The 23,437-nt window shown below is 47.5% G+C and overlaps 1 protein-coding gene across 1 annotated transcript in view; it reads right to left on the bottom strand.

Moving 5' to 3' along the window:
• The window catches only part of FBXW4 (F-box and WD repeat domain containing 4), a 59,365-nt gene that overhangs the window by 18,095 nt on the left and 17,833 nt on the right, over positions 1 to 23,437 (bottom strand). Inside the window, 1 exon segment of the mRNA XM_083844558.1 lies at positions 23,178 to 23,272. Coding sequence (XP_083700684.1) covers positions 23,178 to 23,272 — 95 coding nt within the window.

Raw genomic sequence — 23,437 nt, 5'->3', positions numbered from 1 at the left:
CTGACACGTGCAAGAGCCTATTCCTTCCTCTTTGCGTGCTCTCACCCCCAGGAATCGGACGTCGTTGTTCCATTTTGGAGACTATTCTACATGGAGACTCATCGAACCAGGAAACAAAGAAGTTATTACTTGACAGAGCCCCGCAGCTGGGAATGTAGAAGGCGGGGGGAGAGGTGGGGGAGCACCGAGGGAGACAGGACAGGGGGGCTGGCAGCAGCGTTATGAAAGCGATCGACAGAAAGGATCGCTCAAAGATGGGAAACGTTTTTTTTATGGAGTCTCAAGTGGGATGAGAAAAGGAGGAGAAGAGAAAGCAAGGCCAAAACGGAGAGCGGAGCAGAGGAGAGAAAGCAGTTGGTGCCGACGGTGCCGCGGGTTAAGCACACGGGTCTGTGGGTTTGTGTAGCCTTTGATTCAGCACTGACACGCTTTGGCAAGGGAGGCCACCAGAGCTGTCAAATCCTTCACCAACGTGCCCATCAATTGTATTCAGCTCTTCCCGACCCGCACAGGCATTTTAATTACTGTTGGGTAAACTAATTTGTACAAATGAAGGCAACTCTGCCTAATAGAATATGCAAGCTCTCTGACCTCTGACAGGCGATGACACAAGATACAAAGGAGGCAGAGGAAGGCTTTTTATCAGAGCCTTATTACTCTCTATTACTCCAATTAGTTAAGCTCCAGTGCTCCTAATTGGGGGAAAAAATTGCAATTAAATCAATTTTTGATGGGCTGAAAGTGGGTTACCGAACCGCCCTGCCTGTGAAACACTGATATTATAGCAGCAAAGGTCAAAGTCTTTGTCGGCACCTGTGGGGCCCCCACCTCCCCTCTCTAAGCCCCTCTGTGCCCCCCCCAACACACACACGCAGCTCGCTAGGGCGAATCATTAGAACATGTCATGTCTTATCGCAGCCGCCAGCATCCCGCTAACCTCATCGGTTGACATCATTACAGAAGGTAACTCCTCCAGCATGAATACAGTGCTAAGGTCACACAAACTTGATGGAGCCCCCGCTGAAGAGCCCGGGAGGCTGGGGAGCAGATGCAACAGTAGCAACATTGTGAAGGGGAGAGAAGGGGGTAGGACGCTCGGCACGGGGAGTTTCGGCACCTCCAGCGCGAGGCTTCTCCGGCAGAGCAGATGCACACAAAGGGAGAGGGATGGAGACAGCGAGGGGGAGCAGGTGCTCCTTTGCCCGGAGGCATTTAACTTGCAGAAGAAAAAAAAAAAAAAAGTGCTGCATCAGTTTTTTCTTCTCCACAAATGTGCAAAAATTCCCACCTGCCTTTTATTTGTGCAATGCTGGACAAAGCCAGGATCGGGTGGGCATGCGAGCCTGGTGTTGCCCCTTCATTCCCCAGAGATACACTATCCCAGACAGATCCCATTAGTCCTACCTTGTTCCTTTTGCAGGATAACCAGAAAACTGAAGCATCGTCAGTATCTCCAGTAAGTCAGGACAGCTGGTTTATATGCTGACAACTCAGTAACCACAAACTGAGCAAAAATCAGCAGGAAAGGCAGTTACACTAAAAGCCTGGCCGCTATTAAGTCAAAATTGTGCCTTTGCAGAACAGGGAGTGTGGGGAGTGGAAGACTATTTAGAAGACAATAGGACTGGAAACACTGAAGAAGCTGATGACACACAGCTATCCAAAACCCGAAATAACAAGTGCAAGTTGCATCCAATTTACTACAGCCCTGCAATATCCCCCTAGCTTTTGGTACCAGACTAAGTTTTTCCATAATTCTCAGTCCTCAAGAGCCTTCCTGACCTTCCCATCCTATGTACCACACTCCTCCCACATCCTGCCATGCAATGCTCCAGCTCCAGACCTTCAATGCAAGGAAGAGAAGACAAGATTCATCAAACTGACTTAAACAATTTCTATCTGCATCGCTGGCTGCTATTCTAGGCTCAAAGGTATCTCCACCGCACTTTGTTAAAGCCTGGTTTCAGGAGTCTGCTTGCAGCAATCAGCTCAGGTCCCTGTACTGCTTATCCAAACTCACTAAAAAGATCTTCTGGGGTGCTCTAAAGTTGAGCTTATATTTAGGCCCAAGTGCTTGCATACTTGTAAAATAGTTCTGTATTTGGACTCAATAACAGGACTGAGTTTACCTGATCAAGCAGAGAACCACTGCAGCATAGCCTCACCTTTGTTCAGCAGTGAATAATGTTGTCAAAGAGAACCAGCAGCTGGAGGCAAATGACCAGGCTCGCTCCACAAACAGACTAGAAAGTGCTGGCATGCCTGCAGTTGCTTCCTTCAGCCTCGTGTGCATGCCGCAGTGCGTCCCAAGGCATCGGCCAGCTCAGGGTTGAACTGTGTCCCTGATATGCATCGTAAATAACACACAGAGAAGCTACAGAAGAGCTCTGCCCAGTCCCCGTGGATGCTCCAGCAGGGTCTCAGCACAGAGAGAAAACAAAATGCGTAAAGAAGACCGCATGAACACCGCAACGTTTACAACCACAGCTGCTCCAACAGGAATTGCCGTGCTCTGGCAAGGAGCACCAGTGACACGGGCACGGAGAGACAGGCTAATAACTCATTCACATGTTGCTTTGAGCCCCGAGTGGACAAGTAGAAAGTGGTCCCCAGAAAGAAGCCATTTGTATTTTGTACTGAAGGGCACTGTAGTGAAGCCAGGTTGAAACAGAGAAGTCCCACATTTGAGGCAGAATTCCGGCACGTTTGAGAGAAGAAATGCTCACGTCATTGTCTCCCACATCATTTACTGTACGCCTGAGGGTAGAGGAAAGGTCAGCTTCACCTCTCCATCCCTCTCCATTGGCTTCTACCTTCATGTCTTCCTCCAGACTTCAGAGACACACAGGCTAGAGGACAGAAAAAGCCTTTTGTATCTCCAAAGGCCCGATTCACAGCATGATAGAGAAGTCTCCCCTACTCTAACAAGTTGATTAGCAGACAAACCTAGACACCTCCACCCTGCAGCCATTGCTTTGCAGTCTCACTCTGTATTGTCTGCCCAAGTCATCCCATACCCTTGTTCACTGCCCCTTTACCAGCCCTGCAGCAGAAAAATTTTGTGAAAACAGGCACCCAGATACAGAATGTAATCCCCATTTCTGGAGAAAACCTGAGCTTGATGGTATTAAGGCAGAGATCCAGACAGGACAGACACACACACAGCTCTATCATGCTGGGGAACAGGAAAATATCCTTTGTTAGAAACCAGCAAGTCCACTCACAGAACAGTTCGATAACCCATGTTTAATGGTGTAAGACTGTTACTTGCATAGTACATCCAACACTCTTCATTACCTGTCCTCCTTCCCCAACCTCCAGGCTTGCCAGGCATGGAGTGGTTGGTCTGTACAGTCTTTAACCAAAGAAGACTTGTCATGCAGCATGCAACCTGGGCACTGCTCTGAGCAACACACACCAAACATCATCAAGGGTGCAGAAAGACAATTCTAAAACCATTTTGCCTCTGCACACTCGCCAGGCCTTTCTGTGAACAGAACTTCCTTTCTGGGCTTCTACTGGGCATACATCTTGGAAGACAAATCACTGATGAACGTGACTGCTGAGAAACCATTTCCAAGTCTAAAAGGAGGGCTGTGCAAGAGATACAGTTTTGTATTCCAACTGCAGAAAGCTTTCTGGAGAGAAAAAAAAAAAAAAAAGGGTGGGGGGAAGTCTAGGGACTTCCAGGTCAGCCCAAGACTAGCTGGTTAAACACCACTACAGCAGGCCAGAACAAAACCTCACAGAACATTTGCCAAAACATTAGAAAGGCAAAGAAAGGTGCTACTAAGGTTACATTTCTGTTTTGAGCAAGTTTTTTTTTTGTTGTTTGCTTGTTTTCTTTTGCAAGTGCAGGTGAAACAACCCCAGCCGGTATCAGGAGAGCGTTAGCAATGCTACAACATCACTAGGGCGGTCTCAGCCGCCAGCAGCAACTTCACCCCACACGCTACCCTTGCTCTGCTCCCAGAGCAGCCACTCCAACGTTGCTGAATAGGGACCAGCCAGATTCCTGCCAGGAGCCCACCACACACCAGGCTCTACACCAGACACCGCACGTGCCATTAGCGATACAGCACAAGGCGACCTCATAAACATGTCTTTGCTCAGTACACTGGCTCTTTTCCAATTGAACACGGTCCCTGTATGAGATCCAGGCAAAGGCACTAGACACTGGACACCATTTGCTTTTGGGATAAGGCAGCTGGCACCTGCAGACCATCACACACCTCAGGCAGATCTCTGAAGACATGGCACTCAGTTCTTGCCCTCCTGCACTTCTACCTCTAGCCACCGCACCCTGCATCCATCCCATCCCTGTGGTTCACCACCTTTATCCCTTCCCCTAGCACCCATGGAGGAGACACCCTGGGCCTCACCCTCACCCACCTCCCTGGATCCGGCAGCTCCCTCGAGCTCAGAGCTCCGGGCCCACACACAGCTCTGAACTCCAGCCCTTGCCCTCTCAAAGCCTGCCCAGGTGTAAAGCTCCAGCGATTCCTTTTTCTTTCCCGTTTTCTCTCCCTCCTCCCTCTCCCCCTATCCCCACCAACACTCGGAGGCCACACAGTGAGCGGGGAGCTTGGAGCACACGAGGACCACTGCAGCGCTCGCGCTGTTTCAGCCCCCCCAGCCCGGCACAATTTCTAAGAGCCATTTCTTATCCTCCCCTCCCCTCCGTGAAATGATTTCTGTTAATTGCCTGGTGGGAATCACTTATAGGTGGGGGACACTCTCCCCCCCAGCGCACACCCTGGCCCCTAATTGGCTTATTGAAGTTTTAACGGGGCTTTCACCTGGAGAAGCTGGTAATTATTCCCTTCATTCCCCTCTTGCTTGTACCTGTAGCTTCACACTTGGGGCCTGCCTGGCTCCGCAGGGGGGGGGCTTTGTTCCCTCTAACTACAGGCCCCACACAAATGGGCCCAGCAGCGGGAGAACACAGCAAAGTGGTAATTTTCAGCCCCGGCGTAATTAGCCGAGGTTCTTTCAGCCCCAAGTGCTGAATGAGGAGGGGGCTGCTGGGGAGGGTGCGCCATGTGGGAACGGCGGGGACGGACGGGGGGCTGCTCTCGACAGGCGGACAAAGGCCTCTCGGGGCCGGGGCGAGCAGGAGGAGGGGGCTGGAGCGGGACGGCTCTGCCTGGCGGAGCGGGGGCACGTTCAGCGGTGGGACACGCGCCGAGGAGGTCAGCTCACGACGCGCTTCTTTCCCTCAGCCTGTGGAGCAGAGCAGTGGGGGATGCCAAAAAACAGGGGGAAGGAGGAAAGAGATCCAGTGATGAACAATAGGAGCGTCTGAAGAGATGCAATGCATGACAGATTCTTGAAGGCTTGGGGTAGTCTCCGCTACCAGAGCAGGATTTCTAGTCTAGTACCTTTGCAGTGAGACCAGGGAAGGCAACAGCCCTGGGGAATGAAAACTGGACACTGCAGGTCCCAGACAGGATAGCAAGAACTGTGCTAACGACAGAGTAACGATTGTCATCGCAGAGAAAAGTCATTCACATCCTCCAGCATCCGCCCCAGAAGTCAGGCAACCAGCAGAACCAGGAGGACAGCAATGAAGGCTCCAAGTTCTCTCTTTGCTGAGCCGCTTGCCATTAGCGAATCAAAATTACTTTTCACAGCGAGACCTCACTTGTGCCAGCTACCTTTCTGCCACAAACCTTTGGTTCTGCAAAACATAACAGGAAACATCACTTGTTGCCAACTGGCCAAACCACCTGGCTCCCAGTGTATTTGCTGCTGTGCTGCACCAGACCATGGCATCCATCGTCACACAGTGCCACTGCTGATTGTCAGGACTTGTTAGCATCTATGCTTTGAATTATCAAGTTCTTATGGGAATAGGAATATTTGTCTTACTTGGTCAGCTCTAGGGCTGTAGACAAGTTAAGCCTGCTTAGCCGACTTTATGATTGCAGTTCCAAAGTAGTGTCTGGTTTTTTGTCTTGTTTTGTCTTTTTTGATGGCATCGTAGTGCTGACCAAGCCCTCAGAGATGATACAGTCACAAAAAGAAAGGGAGATCCCCAGAGACTCAATATGTAGCAAGGAGACAGGCAGCACAACAACTGGGGCACAGACTTACAGTTTCTAAGCTGCCTAAAGCTGTGACTTAACTGTGATCCAATGCCATGGCTGGCTGCAAACTGGAGAAGCAAGTTGCATGATTCCACCCCAAAATACTCTGGTTTCTCTTCAGATCATATATATTCAGATCATTTACATACTCCAGTTGTCATAACTTTGGTGAAAAGTCTAAATACATGCCCATGTGTAGCAAATGCTCAAAGAATCATTATGCAAAACAAGAAAACCTCTATTTTGAAAATATCTTTCTATTTTGTAAGCTTCATGACTGCCAATGCCGATCCCAATTTTCAGACGTGACTGGCAAAGGTTTCAGTAACAAGTATTCTTTTCTCAAAATGCATATATAATAAGAGCTTATCTAAGCTTTTCCATTAGAATATATGACAGAAAATGACTTTTCAATAAGCCAGCAATCCTTGCATGCCAGGGAGGTCAGGGGGAGGGGAGAATCCTTTCAGTTTTGCCAGAACAACTAAAACCCAAGAATGTTTCAGTTTAAAGGTAGGGGTGGGAAGGAATTGGTTTTCCTGGTGCCACAAGGCACCCATTATTTTTGTCTTACTCCTTTTCCCATACAGACACACACATACATCCCAAACTCAAACTTCCCAATTTAGGAAAATGTTGGAAAAAAAAGTAATCAGGGTAGTGAGGAAAAGGAGGACTTCTCAACCAGTACATACTTTTACCATCTTGCCATGAAAGGCAGTTCTTATTCCACATCATGCAGAGGCAGAAGCTGTACCTGTTCACATTTACAGAGGAAAAAAGCCCAATCACGTAAATAACAGAGTGCTAGATCATTCTCCTCTGCTCTACAATATTCAAATGATTTCCAAATTAAGTCTAAAGGAGCTATTCTTATCCTGCAGGGGAGGGGAAGAAAATACTGCTCAGAGGATTATAAGAAGCTAAAGACCAGGAAAGGTGAAAGGGGAGAAGTGTATGTATGCGCCACATGCTGCACGCAGAGAGGTCCAGGACACTGAGGCATGGAGACACAGGTGCTTTGTGGAGGAGGCAAGCAAAGCCTCATCTGCGTTTAACTCAGCCATGAAATGACTCCTAGAGCTTTCCTGCTCTGATCGTTTCAGCCCCGACACGGACACGCTTGCAGCAACCTCAGTTCATTTGCCCTTAAAGCTCTAGGCAGCTTTCCCCTCGCCAGCTCTCCACTCTGTGCAACATGATTTGCTTCAAGGTTTTCATGCTAAGCATTTGGAGCATGTTAACTGTTTGCCCCTAAGTGCCCAAGATCCTGGATAAAGCCTCTCCATCTGCAGGTTCTCCATCTGCATGCTTGGTTGTGAGCAAGCACCAGAATGAGAAATAAAACCCACCAGAACGGACAGCCCCAGCCCTGTATGCAGAAAAAGGCACACAAGATTTCATTAAACAACCAGGAAACACACATTTAAGGCATAAGGATGTTTAGTGGCCACTTCTGACATGGCTCCTGAATTACACAAAAACTTGGTGAAAAAGTTTTGCAAGAACCAGAGCTCAAACCATCCTCAAGTCAATATACAATAAAACACGAATTTACAGCACAGGCTTCAGTGTCTGTAACAACAGTTACAAAATCTTCAGTATCTGTAACAACAGGCTGGACAGCAAGACAGGCCAAGAACTATTAAATTTGGGTAATAACTGAGATTGGGCAGTTAAAGATAGGAAAGGGATCAGACAAAACAAATGCTGTAGAAAAAGGGAAAGGACAAGGCAAGACAACAAGGAATAATTTATTATGATGCTTAACGACAGCATACTGAAAATAAACAGGCACAGAAAATGGAGTAGGAGACAAAAAGTCACACTGGAGGGGACTGGAGAGAAACCCCTTCAGGAACACACCTCCTAAGCCTGAAATGGAATGGAGAATTCCCTAAAACACATTGTCTTCTGCTGTTAAGAAATATCTGATGAAGGGATATGAAGTACCCCCCTGCCTCCTGCCCCTCAGTAAATTGCTCTCTAGATGAAGTAGGACAAGTGCTGGCAGTCAGTCCTCCAACACTGCAAGGAACAGAAGTCTGGAAGCTCTACATTCACATGCAGGTTTGTGGGCAAGAGTGTGAAACCACAGTTTCCTCCTTTCCCTTCTGTGGCCTGACCGATTCCCATGCACTCTGAGAGTTTAGGAAGTCCCATCCAAAAACACAGTATTAAAAGAACCATTTTTTCTCGTGAGTCAAACACCCACATGAACATGCCAGAACCAAACTTGCTTACACGTCCTCCACCGAAAGGGCCATTATTAAAATGTCAGCATTCGATTCTGCAGCAAGTTCGGAGTGTCCCAGCTGAAGCTGTCGCTGATCTTTATCACGGGGACACACAAGGTACAATTACATGACCATCAGTTCAGGTTATGCTGCGTCTCTGTGGACTCCAGCCATAGGTTGCATTGGGAGGAAATGGTGAGCTTACCACACCTCAGGGATGTGAAGTCCACTACAGCAGGTGGCCAGCGAGTACTCTGAACAGTCACGTTTTGCCACTGCTTAGCTGAAAGCCATCCATACTGAAGTGGGGAGTGAAAATACTAAAATCACAAAAAGAGCATAAGGTATATGGAGGGAGGGATTATTCACTGCATACCACCATAACACAGCCAGGCAAAAGGTTTCAAAATAGAATCAAGTGTTTCTTCCAAAGGCACAACGCTGAATTGGAAAGGAGCCTGTGACGACCGAAACACTAACAGGCTCAAAAAGAGAAGAGATGAACTGCTGACAGGGCTACCTGCTGCATGCATGAACAGAACACCAGTCCAGATGCAATTCCTACCATCAAGGACTCACAAACCATAGTTTGGGAAGCAGAGGACAGAGCCATTGCCTGGTACTGTTCACAGGCATCAATACTACCAAAGTACCTGATATTTTCTACCACATATCAGCAGCATTCTCCTCACTCTGCCAGGCTTACCTGAACCTCTGCCAACTTACCTGAAGTGGTCTGCATGCAATCCTTGTTGTCGGATTGCTCTGAGACCATCAGAAGACAGGTGCTAGAGAAAAATGACTGCTATTCTCATTTCTGGAGCAGGCTCCCTGCTTCTCCACAAAGAGGATACAATCCAGTGGAGATGCACGGAGAAGGAAAACATGATCTTGGCCACATACACTAATCAACACTCTGATTAAGACTGAAAATAAGAAGTAAGAGAAAACCCATTCCATCAGACAGTCCTGCTTCATCCCCACCCCTCATTAAATCTGTCTGGATAGATGAAGCAGGTCACTACACAAAGCACAGGTGCAAAATTCAAGACAGCTGCACCAGGAGGCAGAGACCAAGCACAGCAAAGGTACCAGTTGCTGTTTGGTCCAGCTCAGTCTGTAATTGCTTCCTCTGATCAGTTAGTTTTTCCTAAGTTTCCTTTTCTTCTGTATTTTTGGGGCCATGTGAGGGAAGGGAGGTACACACATCAGACCTCTTCTTTCTCCTGAAAAAAAAAAAGCTGTTGGGTTCTAGTTTGAAAACCTCTACCCAGCCCCCACAATAATAAATCTTTGGGACTATCAATCACCTTGGTACAGGTCTCCCTTCTCAAAGGAAATGGGCTCTCTCTCTTCATTAGCTGCCCATGTCTACAAACCATAGCAAGACCTCATTTTAAGTCCTCTTTGATGGACGGCTAGACTTAGAGGAACATACACCTCAATCTCAGAGGAGAGACAGCAAAGATTTACTAATTAGGCAGGACAATGCACATTAAAAGCTGGCTTTAACACCTGGCCCCGAATTAGCACTACATCTGTGAAACGTCAGGATTTCTACAAAGCTGTACAAGTATATCCCACACGCAGGCATGTGCAGAGATGGTGAATGGAGCATCACGACCCCTCCACAGCTCTTTATAGCAAGGAAGTGGTTGCAGCGTTTGTGCTTCCTGCAGGTGGGAGGGAAGGTACAGAAGACCTGACAGATCCTAGAGAACGAACCACAGGACACAGAGGCAACGCCACACGGAGAGAATAAACTTCCCAATCTGCCTTCCAGTCTGGAATGCTCTCACGCTGCTCTGAAAGAAAACCAGAAGCAACGTGGCCAAGGACATAGTCACAGCCACACACTTCTGTCCACACATTTCCAGTGTCCTACACCACTCATGACGGAGACGCAGGATGCCAGTTATTAACAGGAAACATTCCTTCAGAGGAACTGGTCTCCTTTAAAACTGCCTACCCTGTCCCAGATATACGTTCCTCTCCAAACTCCAGCCTCTATGTTCCCTCTCCCATCTCCTCTCTACCTCCCCTAGTGTTTCAAAAGCAGCTTGCTTTGCTAATCTAGAGCCAGACTGTCTCTGACACATTCACTCATGTTAAACAGTCTCTCAAGCATCTTTTGTGAGAATTGAAGGGGCTGGCAAGACCTGGCATGGGAGACATTGTTCTGACGTGTGCCAGAACCAATATGGGAGAAGCCCATCTCTGAGCCATGCTCCCAGTTGTAACAATGCTTTCTCTAGGCTGGAAGATATTCCTGTGGGCAGAGCTATGCTCCATGCCACATGCAGAAGCAACAGAGGCTCCTCACACATGTACTCTAGAAATTCAAGGTATGTCCAAGCTGATTTTTACTCCAATATTCTACTGTCAGAAAGCTCCCAAAGCCATCAAAGGCATAGTTTAACTAAAGGCCTGAGATACACCAGGCTGTGGCCAGATTTCATTTTTGAACGCATTTCTCTGTGTAGGCTTTAACACCTGCAAGAAAGAGGATGCTGAAAGCTCTCTGATTCCAGGCTAATAAGTGTGACAAGTACGTCCAGGCACGATGAATACAAAGCACCATTTAAGAGAGTTTGCTTCACCTTTACAGATAGCACTAGGTCACTAGCTGAGTGTGCATGGGGACATGAGGAAGAGGACTGGCTTACAAATGAAGCTGTAGCTGAACAGAATCCAGCCTCCAGCCTGTTCGCCTCAAGTTTGACTTCTCCAGATGCTAAAGCCAGCATGTACACTAGATATGACATATTATACAGATGGATCAAGCAAATGCTTTTGTGCTCAGAACTATGGTCAGACGGTACACATGAATGGGACTTCTAGCCTTCAAACCCTAATGGTCAGACCTTGCAAACTCCTATTTACAGGGTCACAATCTGTTCCCGTAAGTATTGAGTGCATCCCCTGTCAGGGTTCAGCACAGACAAAGGCTATAGATTTATAAGCTTTGTTATCTCCTGTATATAAGCAGAAGTTGACTCATTGTTCAGTGGGAACCGATGGAGGTGACAAAATTCAGCAGCAAGGGTTAAGTTAGAGATTTGCGTGTAAGAATTCTGTAAATTCATATTGTCTGCAAACTCATTCTGGGCATGCAGATGACAAAGCCTGCCCAGGATGAAGGCATTGCTGCTGCTAACATCCTCCCACTCTTCAAGGAAACACCTTCTGCGTAGGCAGGAGACTTCCCTCAGCAGTTTCTTGCAAACCACATTCCTATGCTTATATATTCCCTCTCCTAAGCTGGAGCAGGAAATGTAACTGTAGATTGGCAGAGCAACATATATTGCATACCACATACCTGAAGCAAGTCTCCTTTTCTTCTTTTCCCCTCCTTCCAGAGAGCACTGACTGATGCATAATCTGTTTGGAACAAAGAAACTCTCTCCCCCTACTCCTAACCCAGAGATGCAATGATGCTAACTTTTTTCCCTATAATTCCCTCTAAGTTATTCTTAGTCTTGACACACAGTTTAAAGCAACCTTGAATCGACTTCACTGATATTGATCAAAAACCATGTAACTCTATGCTTTGGTCAAACTACTGCACTTTGAATGCAGCTACAAATTTAATTGGACAAGTACTAGCATCAGAAAGTTACTGTCACCTGTAGCCTCCTGCAGACTTTTCAGTTTCATTCAGAAAAACTAGGGCTAGCACCTGACTTCATCTCCTCCTTCTCTTAATAAAGAGAGAACTGGTGCTTTATTATCATTCCTCTTCATGAAGCAGAATGAAACTTTCACTCTGATTAATTCAGTCTTTTTTCAGTTCTCCCCAAATACATTTTTTTATTTTAGAAGAACTGAGGGCAAGGGGGAATCCCCTAAAGAGGCCCAGTGCTTCCCTCCTTGTAATGAAACCCTGTAATGGAATGCCCTGCACTCCAATTAGGAAGAAATGCTAATTTTCTCCAGTTGAGCACCCCCTCTAGATGTATCTAATTTGTTTCACTGCTTTCATCTCTCCCCTCCATCGCATTTTCATTTAAAGGTTATGATCTGTTTGTGCCCTTCATGCCGCGCCCTGACAAGACACCCCTATGAGAGGTTGCAGGGGCCATGTCGCCCTTCCTAACCCCCTTCCCAAACAAAAACCAAAGCTTTTTTCCCTCCGCTGCCTCTTTAAGAAATGCAGAAAGATGAAGGGGAGGAGCAGAGAATTGGGAAGACAATAATTAAAAATAAAAAAGTAAGCCCTCTTGCCGATTGGGTTGTTGGTTGTTTCCTACAAAAGGTTACAGACATTTGCACCATGACAAACACCAGTACGATCAGTGCCAGGCCAACTGGGAGAAGCAGAATCACAGTGCTTTCCTACTTCTGCAGATCTATTTTAGGAACAGCTGACATGCAAAGAATACCCTTTTGCAAAAGGTTTCAGGATGCTGAATTGTCCAGCTTCTAACAGGGCTGAGTAATGCAATCTCTCCCCACCTGCCACAAAGACAGCCTGGTCAGAAAGGACGAGGAAAGCTGACTTAGCTGAGGAGAAAGACTCTGAGCAGTGCTTTCCGCTCTTCCCTAGAGGGTTATAACTCGTTCTGGGAGCAGGGACTTGAGATGGGTAGCACGGGACTTGGAATTGCTCCTCCTGGCAGCTGTGACTGTGTGCTGCCATAGTCCTGGCTGGCTGCGGGCCGGTGGGTAAGTCCTCAGGGCAGAACCAACCTGCATAGGACAGCTCTCCAGAAGAGGTTTCTGCAAAAACTGTATCTGTAGCACAGGTAAGACGGACATCCAGATCACCCTGCTGGAACCACACCAGTTCCCTCGGAGATTATAAGGTCTTTTCCACTTAAATATATATATAAATAAAATAAATAAAAGCCAGCCAAAATCCCACTTCATTTTTTTCCAATAAGGCCTCTTTGCATCCTGCCACACTGTTCTCAAATAAAATGGTAACCCTGGGACTGAACCCAGGATCTCCCCTCCCCTACAGCACCTTGTTCCTAGGCTAATCCATTCATTCCTCCTGTTCAGCTTCTTCATTTCAATTCTTCCTTTGCTTCTTAGCCATTAGAAGGGAAATCCCTGATCCACACCCTAGACATAGGGTTCACCACACACCTCTTGTCAACACCCTGCAAGTTCAATGAGCCCCAGGAACCTCTTAGAAGGCAACACGGCTAAATGGACTCCGACTGAAAGGCAGTAGGACCCCCTGGGTTCCACCTGTGGCAGAGCCTGGGACAACTGCCCTCTTGGAAGGAGAGGAACAGCTCAGAGGAACGCGTTGCACAGGCCGAGCGTTGATCAGCCAGTTCTTGGACACTAAGATGAAGCTGGAAAAGTCCTCCAGGAATGGTTTCTGTTATTAATAGGCACCTTGCTAATACTGCCCAAGATGGCCAGCTCCTTCTCGGTCATTTCCTGCTGCAGGCACCGAATCCCGTCGGTCACAAAGCTATATGCTCCATTACAAGCGATTTCCTCCGTACATCTGCAATGCCTCCAAAGGCTTCTGCAGAAAATCCTGATGATCTCCCCCTTTCCGCCCCCCTCCACAGACACAGCTCCCTCGTAACTCGACTTTCTGGGCCCACAGCCGGGCGGCGGGTGGGAGGCACACAAAGATTTACTCTTCAGAGATAGCACCCTTGCCCTTTCCTCCCCCACGAGCCCCCTCTCTACCGGGCCCATGCAAACAAACCCCGAGTGGGAAAGAGCGCTCGCAAGAGGCCTGCGTCTGGCCCGGCCGCCTTTCATCCCGAAGACGCCTCTTCCCGTTGGAAAATACAAGCATTGTGTGAAACCATTTTAATATATTCATGCACATTCCTATAGCTCGCAGGAGCGAGCGGGTCCCAGCACCCTCCCCTCCCAGCCTTCCAAATGATTTTCATCGGCAACGATGCACTGGGAATGCCACCTGTTTTCTCAAATGCCCGCGAGTATGTAAATGGTGGGAATATGCGGGCCAAGCGCCGTGGTTTTATTGTGCTGCAGAAAAGATTTTACTAATTACTTGCCTAAACTCCAGAGCAGTGGGCCTGCTTTTTTTTTTTTTTTTTTTTTTTTTTTACAAAGCGGGAGAGCGGGGAAGATGGGGGCGGGGGGAAGAGGAGGAGGGGGACTAAAAAAGAAAGGGGGAAGAAAAAAAAGAGTGTAAAGGGAAAGAGGGAAAAGGAGAGGGAACGCAAGGGATGCATTTCAAAGTTTCTCCAGCAATTGGATGGGGGGGAGCTGGGCCAATGTGAAATCATAGAGGTCAAAGGTGGGTCTCCCTCCCTTGTGAGAAAGTGGTGAATCAGGACGGTTTATCAAACGATCATTTTCTTTTGAAACTGGGAGGCAGCGGCTGGGACAATTCTGCAGATGTGCTTGATGAGTTTGGGACAAAAATGGGCCGCCTCCTCCCCCCCTCCCCCCTTTAAGGTCTCCCATCAGGGGTTGCTTCTCCCTCCACTGCCTCCAGGACCCTCCCCTCCCTTCTTCAGTGGTCAGCTGAGACCCCCACCCACTGATCGCCTTTGTGTTCCTGGCCTTTGGACACACTGACAGGGCCCTTTATGAGACCCCAATCAAGACCCCCATGTCACAGGTACCTAGTAGAGATACCAGACCCTTTTCAAATGAGGAACAACAAGGAAAATATGCTGGCCCATTGTCCCAGCACGGCACCAAGGGAGATGAAAGGGACAGGCTGCTCCCTCTCCGCAGACCGCCTGCCAATCAACCCCAGTTATTAAGGTCACGATGTGGAAATTCTTTTGACCTACACCTAATCAAAGATGCACCAGGGCCCTTTGAGACAACATGGGGGAAGGTGGGAGGGCAGGCATCCCCCCGCCTTCCCCACCCATAAATACAGTGGAGCTTCCAAAGAGAATTTAGGAGGAGTTACCCCAGTTCTGCTGAGGCACACTTGTCCCGAGTGCCGCTGGGGCAGCCAAGCTGGGCTCCGTGCTGGCATTCAGCCTCTGGAGAGCTTAAATTAAAAGCTTTTCTCATTGAAAAGTTGCAGACTGAGCAACACGGGAGGTAGCTCAGAAATCACGATTGAGGACCGTGTGTGATAAGTACTAAGCATCCTCCTTCCCATCCCAAATAGCTTTGGTTTTCACTGGCTGTGGGCTTCACAAAACACATTCAGCACCAAACAGCGCTGGGCCCTGAAGAGGAAACTCACTGGGCATGAATCTAGGAACTTCCAGAAGCTGAAGGACCTGGAAGAGTGGATGGATGCTAACAGTAAAGAGCATTCTGAATCCCCCCGGCATGGGTCAGATGGGATCAGAGAAGCACATCCCACACCACACAGCTACAGAGCACTTGGAATATGGAAAAGATCACCTGCCCCTGAAAAGTTGTTCTGTACCACTCAGTGTCTGAACGACACCACCACATGCTCAGCAACAGATCAGTCAGACACAGTGCTTCTACCTGACAGCAGTGACACAAGAATTGACAGACTACAGTCTGCGGTAGTTCACACAAAAGGGAAAAAAAAAACAAACACCATAACAGAAACATTTTTCAGCATATATGGGAGTCTTCTGTCAGTGCATGATTTAGAATAATGTCCTCGAGAAGAGCTACGTGATTTAAATCATGCCCACCACCACCACTAGCACACATGAGACCAATCTTGGTGAAGCAGAAACTTCTGGCATCCGTCTTGATGCACCAGACCTACCAGCACCCAGGCAATATCCTTCCCAATACCACCGCCAGTTTGCTGCTCTCATCCTGTTGGCATCCTCCAAAAGCCACCTGGATCAAGCTGTTAGTGAAAGGCATGTAAACTGTTGCGTGGAGACTGTATGTCCACATGTGTTTACACAAATCCTGCTATATAGCTTCTCCACTGCACGTCATTGCTGTTAAATTCTTAACCTTGAAAGTTAGCTATTGGGTTCCTAGCACCATCTCCTTGTTCCTTGGCTCTCACACAATTCCTGAAGCAGGTAGAAGACAGTTTTTTTTTTTCTCCTTGATATTAAACCAGCTAACTCCTACACCACAGCAACACGTGGCCCAGTTTAGGTTGTTGGAAGCCAAGATCAAACGGGCACTTCAAACCACCCATCTGCTCTACAGTAAGCTCCACTACACAGCCAGGTGTGACTTCAGCACTGCAGCACGGCAGACAGAGGTGAGTTTCTTACTTCAGGGCAACAACCTCCACTATCTCCCTCCTTTCAAATGCCAGCCACAGGCTGAGGACCAGCCTCCTGCTGTCCTCAGAGTGAATCAACACTCCTTTAGAGGGGCTAGGCTGCTATCTTAGGACACTGCGACTCCACTTCCCACCTCGGGGCATGAGCTCGCATCCTCTGAGTGAGGCTCCCAGCCTCATCTGGGAGGAGTAACAGTGGAAGCTGAGCCTGGTTAGAGGCATCCGCACCTGGGGCTCTCACCGTACAAGAAATGTCCATCCCTCTGTGTCACTCCCCGCCCCCAAAAGCAACCCTTTGAAAGGCAGGGGAGGGAACAGACACCACTCTAATTGTAGGAGTGAAACCTGGCATCCTCCTGCCCATCTACCTTTGCTCTCGCTCTCTGATTCTCTTTGAACCTCTCGTACAGCTTGTCAGGTCGCTGCCCTCCCAAGAGATCAGAAAAAAAAAACAGAGCAGTGATTACTGTTGTACGCTGATTTGCAAGGAGAAAGAGAGAGAGAGAAAAAGAGAGAACAGCCTCCATGTGTCAGGCTATGAAAGGGCTCTGACTCTGAAGCCGCCTGAAAAACAAACCCTTAATTTAAATGTTAATGAAAGTGCTGAAGAGACATCAGAGGCTTTCGTTTCTCTACAAGGAGCAGAATCACCAGGTCTAGAATTTATGGCCCCCTTCACCTCCCCTCTCCCCTTCTCTGCTCCATCAGCCGGAGAAGTTAGGAAAGGAAAAAAAAAACCCTAATTCTAACATTAACTCCACACTTCCACCCTGGGATGCAATTGCTAAATTATCTGTCGGCAGAACACTGATCAAAGGTGGAAAAACAAAGGCACGCTGCACAACTGAGCAAAGGTAAACAGCAGCCGAGGTCTGGTGAAGTTACCTTCTCCTCCTGTAAGTTTAAAAAGCAAAGAGAAAACGATTACAAACTGGAAATAGAAACCTTAAGACATAAGGCTGCCAGCCCCCTCAACTAAGTTTCTTCTGTCACATCGATTAAATAGGCATGGATTCTCCCGTGCAAACCGAGCAACAGAAGAAAGATGCTTCCCCCAAGCTTTCTGAGACAGACTTTCCCTTCAAGCAAGGTGAAAGATGAGAAAAAATTGCAGGAAAAAAAAAAAAAAAAGGACTCAATATGCAACACAGCTCCACAGGATTAGAAACAGATGTCTGGGATCTAACTCAGCTATAGCTACTGCTTCCCAAAACCTGCTCACCTGCCCGTAACCACCAGTGAGCCAATTCACACAGTTATAGATAATATCTATGTTAGAGTATTGGCCAAAAGTGACAAAAAGGAGCACTCGATAAGTTGTGTAAACTTTCATGCACAAAGCAAAGAAACTGAATTGAAGAAGGGCAAGTTGCACGCTTTGCCAACCTACAGAAGTGCTTGTATGTCTGTTTCTGGAGGAGAGGGAAAAGGGACATGTATGTTCTTCACCCATGTGAAGAAGACCGAAGAGAATCATTATCACACAATTAAGAAAGTAAAACAAACTCTTCTTCCTCCCAGCATCAAGGGAACAGTCAGGGCACACGGATGAGACACAGGTGTCATTTTAGCTCCAGAGGGGAGAAACTGGAAAGAGAAACTGATACTCATTTCCTGCTCTTCAGCTCGGGGGTGAAAGAGCACCAAGGCAGTTATGACTATTGCATCTATCTAGAAGCCTGCATCCAGATCACTCTCTGAGGTCAGTAAGAGATGGTACTTAACACCACCACTAACGCTGTGAGTCCACCCTGGGATCTCACAGTCGAGTAGAGCTCTTCCTGCCCCTGTTTAAGAAACAGCTGCAGGTCAGAGTCCCCTCTCAATTATTCAAACCGACCAGGCTCTGCAGAGATCCCTAAGGACAGCAAAACTATCGCTGCCTGCTATTTTGCTGTCGATGCACAACCCAAAATAAAAACCCAGTTACTTGTCCTGTGTCCTAGCAGATTCAGAAAGGTTAACCACACAAAGCTAGGTCAAAACAGAGCACCACTACAGCCAACAGCTCATCTTGATATGCAGTAAGGGATAAAATCGGAGCAAGAAATGAGGGCGGTGGGAACATTAACAAGCATTTTAACTGCTGCACATTAGGGCTTCAGTTGTACAGTTAAAACCACTGCAAAGTTGTTCTGACTCAAGTGGGTTGTTTTGCTTTAAGGCAACCTGCAAGATCAGATTGTTTCATTTTCACAAAAAGTTTCCGGATAACCATTAAAAAGAAGCCTTCAGAATGAATCGTTTTGATTCATCCCAATGGAAGAGAGGCCCATTCAGTCACGGCGCCTGCCAGTATCCCTTCTCTTCCTTCTTTTCCCCAGCATGTTCTGGGTACGCTTTTACAGTTTGTCTGAGGTTGTCCACGGGGACAGGTATCTATCTCCCCAGATATTGCTTCCCCATAATATTCCATGGGAATGGCAACCGGGTTAACAGAGATTCAAATCAGCATGTAGAAAGACAGGAGTCAGGTCTCAGCTACAACACTGCAGAAAGAGGAGAGAGAGCACAAGCTAGCTTTTTTAATTCGGCTGCTCACAGAACTACTCATTTTTCTTTAAATCAAACTTTGAACACAGATAACTAATCTTTGGTACAAACTTTCCTTCCCTCTGAAGTAAATCTGCACTTCAGTCAGGCAACTTTTGCAAGGAGAGGTCGTGTACTGCAGTAGACCAGATGACACGGTTGGAAAGGGGACCGACCGTCTTTTGGGCTTACAACCGAAAAGCACATCTCTGCCACAACAGGGCACGTTACAGTCGCGTGTCGTTCCCCCAGATTGCACCAAAGGTTTCCTAGCTCTCTATCTACAGTTGCACATCAAAAACCATTTTTGTGCCTCCACCATCTCTTTTCTTAATTTAAAATCTGCTACGCTTGTAATGCAACACAGGAAGGCCAGTTCTCATCATAAATATTTCAAAATCTAAATAGCAAATTCCAGTGGCCAGACCTGGCAGGAGCAGCTAGCTTAGAGTTGAATACTTTTTTAATCCAACACCAAAGAATTCCTGAATGCAAGATCAATAGTAAATTTAACATCAAGGTCCACTTTTTTCTTTCCCCTTCAGTTTACAAGCTTCTCTATCTTTAGAAAAAAAAATGCATTGCAACTAACTTTCCCCTAAATAAAGGAGCATTTCAGTAGTACTACGTGTATCTGCGTTTATATATATAAAGCCTTGTATTTCTGCAGCCATAAATGCCAGGCAATTGGACCCCATTTTCTCCATAAACCTATCCTTCAAATTAAACAGTGCACAGTGGTCACTTCTCTTCCCTGGCTACTGCCACCTTAGGGAATCACAAAGCATGAAGGTGCCACTATTCCGCTAGAAACCCCTGGGTTTGCCTCACTCTACACATTTGAATTGGTCCACTGCACTCAGGCTTGCCCTGGTCCCTGAGCGCACATAAGTCACGGCAGTAAGCACTACTAAATGAAAGTTTAACATCTGCATGACGCAGAGTTCAAAAGGCAAATGAACTCGGGGGGAAGGGGATTACAAGCAGCTAAGAAACGTAGTTTAGTGTACGCAGCCTCTCTGTAAGGACAGTGTTTTACTCATCCATGCAGAAGGACAGCGTTGGACACCAATTAAACAGTGGCCAGAGCAAGGCGAGGTACCCTGGTTTATGGGTGCTCTAAGACTCTTCTCTAGTCCCTGATCTGCAACGTGAGACCTGCTGTCCCAGGTGCACTGACCAGCACAGCTATTCGAAGACTTGCTGAAAACCCAGACGTGCACAACGCTCTCCCCATCCCCATGACCCTGCAGAACATTGTTAGGGAGCCCCAAGGCAATAAAGCTCCAATAACATATCTTGGTGTGAAGGCGCTTCCACGACTGAAAAGGTAACACAAAAGACTAACCACAGTTCTCCCCGCGCAGCAAGAAGAAACGATCTAGTATTCCTGGTACCTTTTTACTACCTTTCACCCTACCTGATTTTCCTTAATGGCATCATTCTGCTTGCAGACCCTGCCAGCATCCAGCCCAGCATCACGAGACAAAGAGCAAGGAAGCCTCCTCCATAGCTCAGCACATCTGTGAGAGGATTTCTGTACAGCCGTATGGAAACTGGGGATGACTCTAAACAGAACACTAAAGCCCAAGGAGCTGCACTTGGAGACTACAAGTATCTATGAAGGGCAAAGCAATTGCACAGCTGTACAAGCCCCCTTGACTGCTCCTAGCAACGTTGCTGTGATGATTCCATTCTTGCTGGGGATGCACTGGTCCAGGTCCTGCCTACTGAAGTTTAGTTTGTGGGTACAGGCACTGTCCGTTAGAGCAGCAGCAGGATTCCAGCAGACACAGCAGAAACCCCAGCTGTGCATCAGGACTGCATGGGATACTATGGAAGCTTCAGTGACAAAGAGATTTCTGAAACAGAAGAAGAAAAGTTTCACTGCTGCCTATTAACAGTTGAGGTTCAGCAAGAATCCAGCCCTGACTGCTTTAGAGAGCCTTAGTTTTGGCAGACCTCCAGGTCAGGAAACTTCAGCCTCTCCAAAGCAATTTCTAATGGCTAGAGCTAGAGAAGCTCTCTCTGCTCCTACCCCACCACACACAACTGCTTTGAGCTGTTCCAGAGCTCTGTACGTAGCAGAGAGAGCTGGTGGACTGTCAGCAATGATGGGTCAAAATACTTATGTGGTTGGAGCCTGATTGTGCAGCAGTTCTACACCAGCACAACTATCCATTCTTATGGAGGAGTTCCCAGTTTACAGCAAGTGAGGAGGCAGAACTGGGAGGGTATGTCGAGTGTTCAGGAGGAAGTGGAGGTTACAGGCCACGTTCAGCCTCACCGAGGAGCAAATGCATCCAAGTGCTGACCAGGAGGATGGGGACTGCTAAGGAGGAAAAGCTTCACACACAAGTGCATAGGGAATGCATGTGGGTGAAATATGGGCTCTTGCAAATAAAACAGAAACCACAGAGCTCCCCAAAGCAGACCTTGCTAGAAACAAGATATTATCTTTTTGATACTCACCCTCATTAGACAGCAAGCAATAAAACCTATTAGTGAAAAATTCATCTCCCCTGCCCCTTGCCCTGGCCCTCCCCCACCACATGCCCTCCTGCTCTGATCCTCTCTCTCTTCTAAGATGGCTGCGATTTGTTCTGAGAAGCGACAGGTTTATAGGTTAGCCGACACCTTCTCTCTGTGGAATTTTAATTAACTTCTCCCATCGTCAATATGTTAAGGAGCAGGGTTCCCATTATACGAGGTCAGCAGCGTGTTTCAGGCCCTGCTATATCAGCCGTCAAATTGAAGAATTAATGACGTGGCTAATTGGCTCTAATTCTCTACCCCCCTCCCCAAAATATGGAGGGGCAAGATGGGGCGGGGGGGAGAGGGAATAGGGCAGGCTGGTGGGGGAGGCTGGTACAGTCCACAGTCTCATAAAAAGAGTGCACAATTTAAGCCTACTTGTTCATGGGGTAGCTGTTCTACCACCCCTCATTTATCACCCTGCAGGGAGGAAAGGGGGGAGTGGGGAGACAGTGGGTAAATATTGTGACAAAGAGCGTGCACAAGCGTGCACGCCAGGGAGAGGAACACTGTCCTGACAAGAGGCCACCTCCGTAGGTCATCACTTAGGAGTAGGAAGCAGCATGCCACTAGGCTCTAACCAGACGTGGTGCTAGAGCCAGAGCCTGTCTGCTAGAAAAGGGGCCCCAGCAGCACAGAAGACTGCAAAGTGTTTCTATCCAACATCTTACAGCAGCATTAATGCACATGGCACTTCTTCAAAAACACTATCTGTGCCAAACGTTTGGAGCAATGGGACAAGGGAACGGCAAAATCATAACAGGCCCAGAGGGTCACTTCCTTGATAATGCCACTAGCTCCGCACCACTAAGTTTCTGCTGCCTGAAAAACAAGCTCAGACACCTACTGAGGACAGCAGTTTGGGGAAATACTTGGCTTTGCACAAGCCTAAAATTCACTTGTTGAAGACATCAGGTGGACAGCAACAACAGCTCTTTTTTCCCCTTCCCCTCAGGAAAGCTAAATAAGAATCTCTCTTGCATGAAGAAGAACAGCTTAATAATGCAAAGAGACAGATCATTGCTGGCCAGTGTAAGATTTTAACAGCAAGAGTTTAAATTGCTGAGATTTTCACTTCCTCAAGAACAGGATCAGGTTGAAAAACACCTTGGAAGACACTGGTGTTTTGCCCTTACCTTCCATGCTGAAGTCGTAGCATTACATCTGCATTAGAAGCACAGAGCTACAGGTGATAGAGGTTGGAAAAACTTGTCCCTGAACTCTGCTTCTACCTTCCCCTGTTCAGCACACTGAATTTACCCTGAAAACTGAGCGCTAACCACTGCACACAGCTCCAAGCAAGCTTGCCAAGCCAAAAAAGTAGGGATCTTTTTGCTTGGCATCTCTTCTGCCACAGAATGAAAATACAAGTTGGCATCTTTTCAGTACAGAAAACCTCAAGAGGACCTGGCTCATTGCTTCTAACTAGGAAGGCAGAGCAAGTCAGAGAATTTGCTCCGCAAATAAGACTGAACAGGTCCCACCTGAGACAGTAACAGAAATGCAGGGCTATTTTCACAGCCTCTTATAAGGGGACCACTCTGCTGTGCTGGGGAACAACACGTCTTTTGGGGACACACATCCTATCCAACTCCTTTACTTCTCTCTGTTGGAAATGGGGAATAAAGAGAGCTCATTTACCTTAATAATGGGCTGATAGCAATGGACCACACTCGATCCTCTGTCTGCACTGTATGTAGACACTGCCCAACTCTGCCCGCGGCCAGGGACCAAACCTAAAGAGAGAGATGCACATTATGCCACGTCACCCAGAAGGTGCAGAAGGTAGGATGCACACTGTTAATGTTGTGCTGCAAGAGCTCCCCAAAGTGCCTTGCTCACCTTCCCTGATATCCTCTCCCTGCATTCCCATTACTTATTTCTGAGGAGAGCCTTTCCAT

Source organism: Anser anser, assembly GCF_964211835.1.
Source record: "Anser anser genome assembly, chromosome: 7".
In the NCBI taxonomy this organism is placed as follows: Eukaryota; Metazoa; Chordata; class Aves; order Anseriformes; family Anatidae; genus Anser; species Anser anser.
The sequence above is the reverse complement of the archived record's forward strand: the minus strand, read 5'-3'. Positions and strand labels throughout refer to the sequence as shown.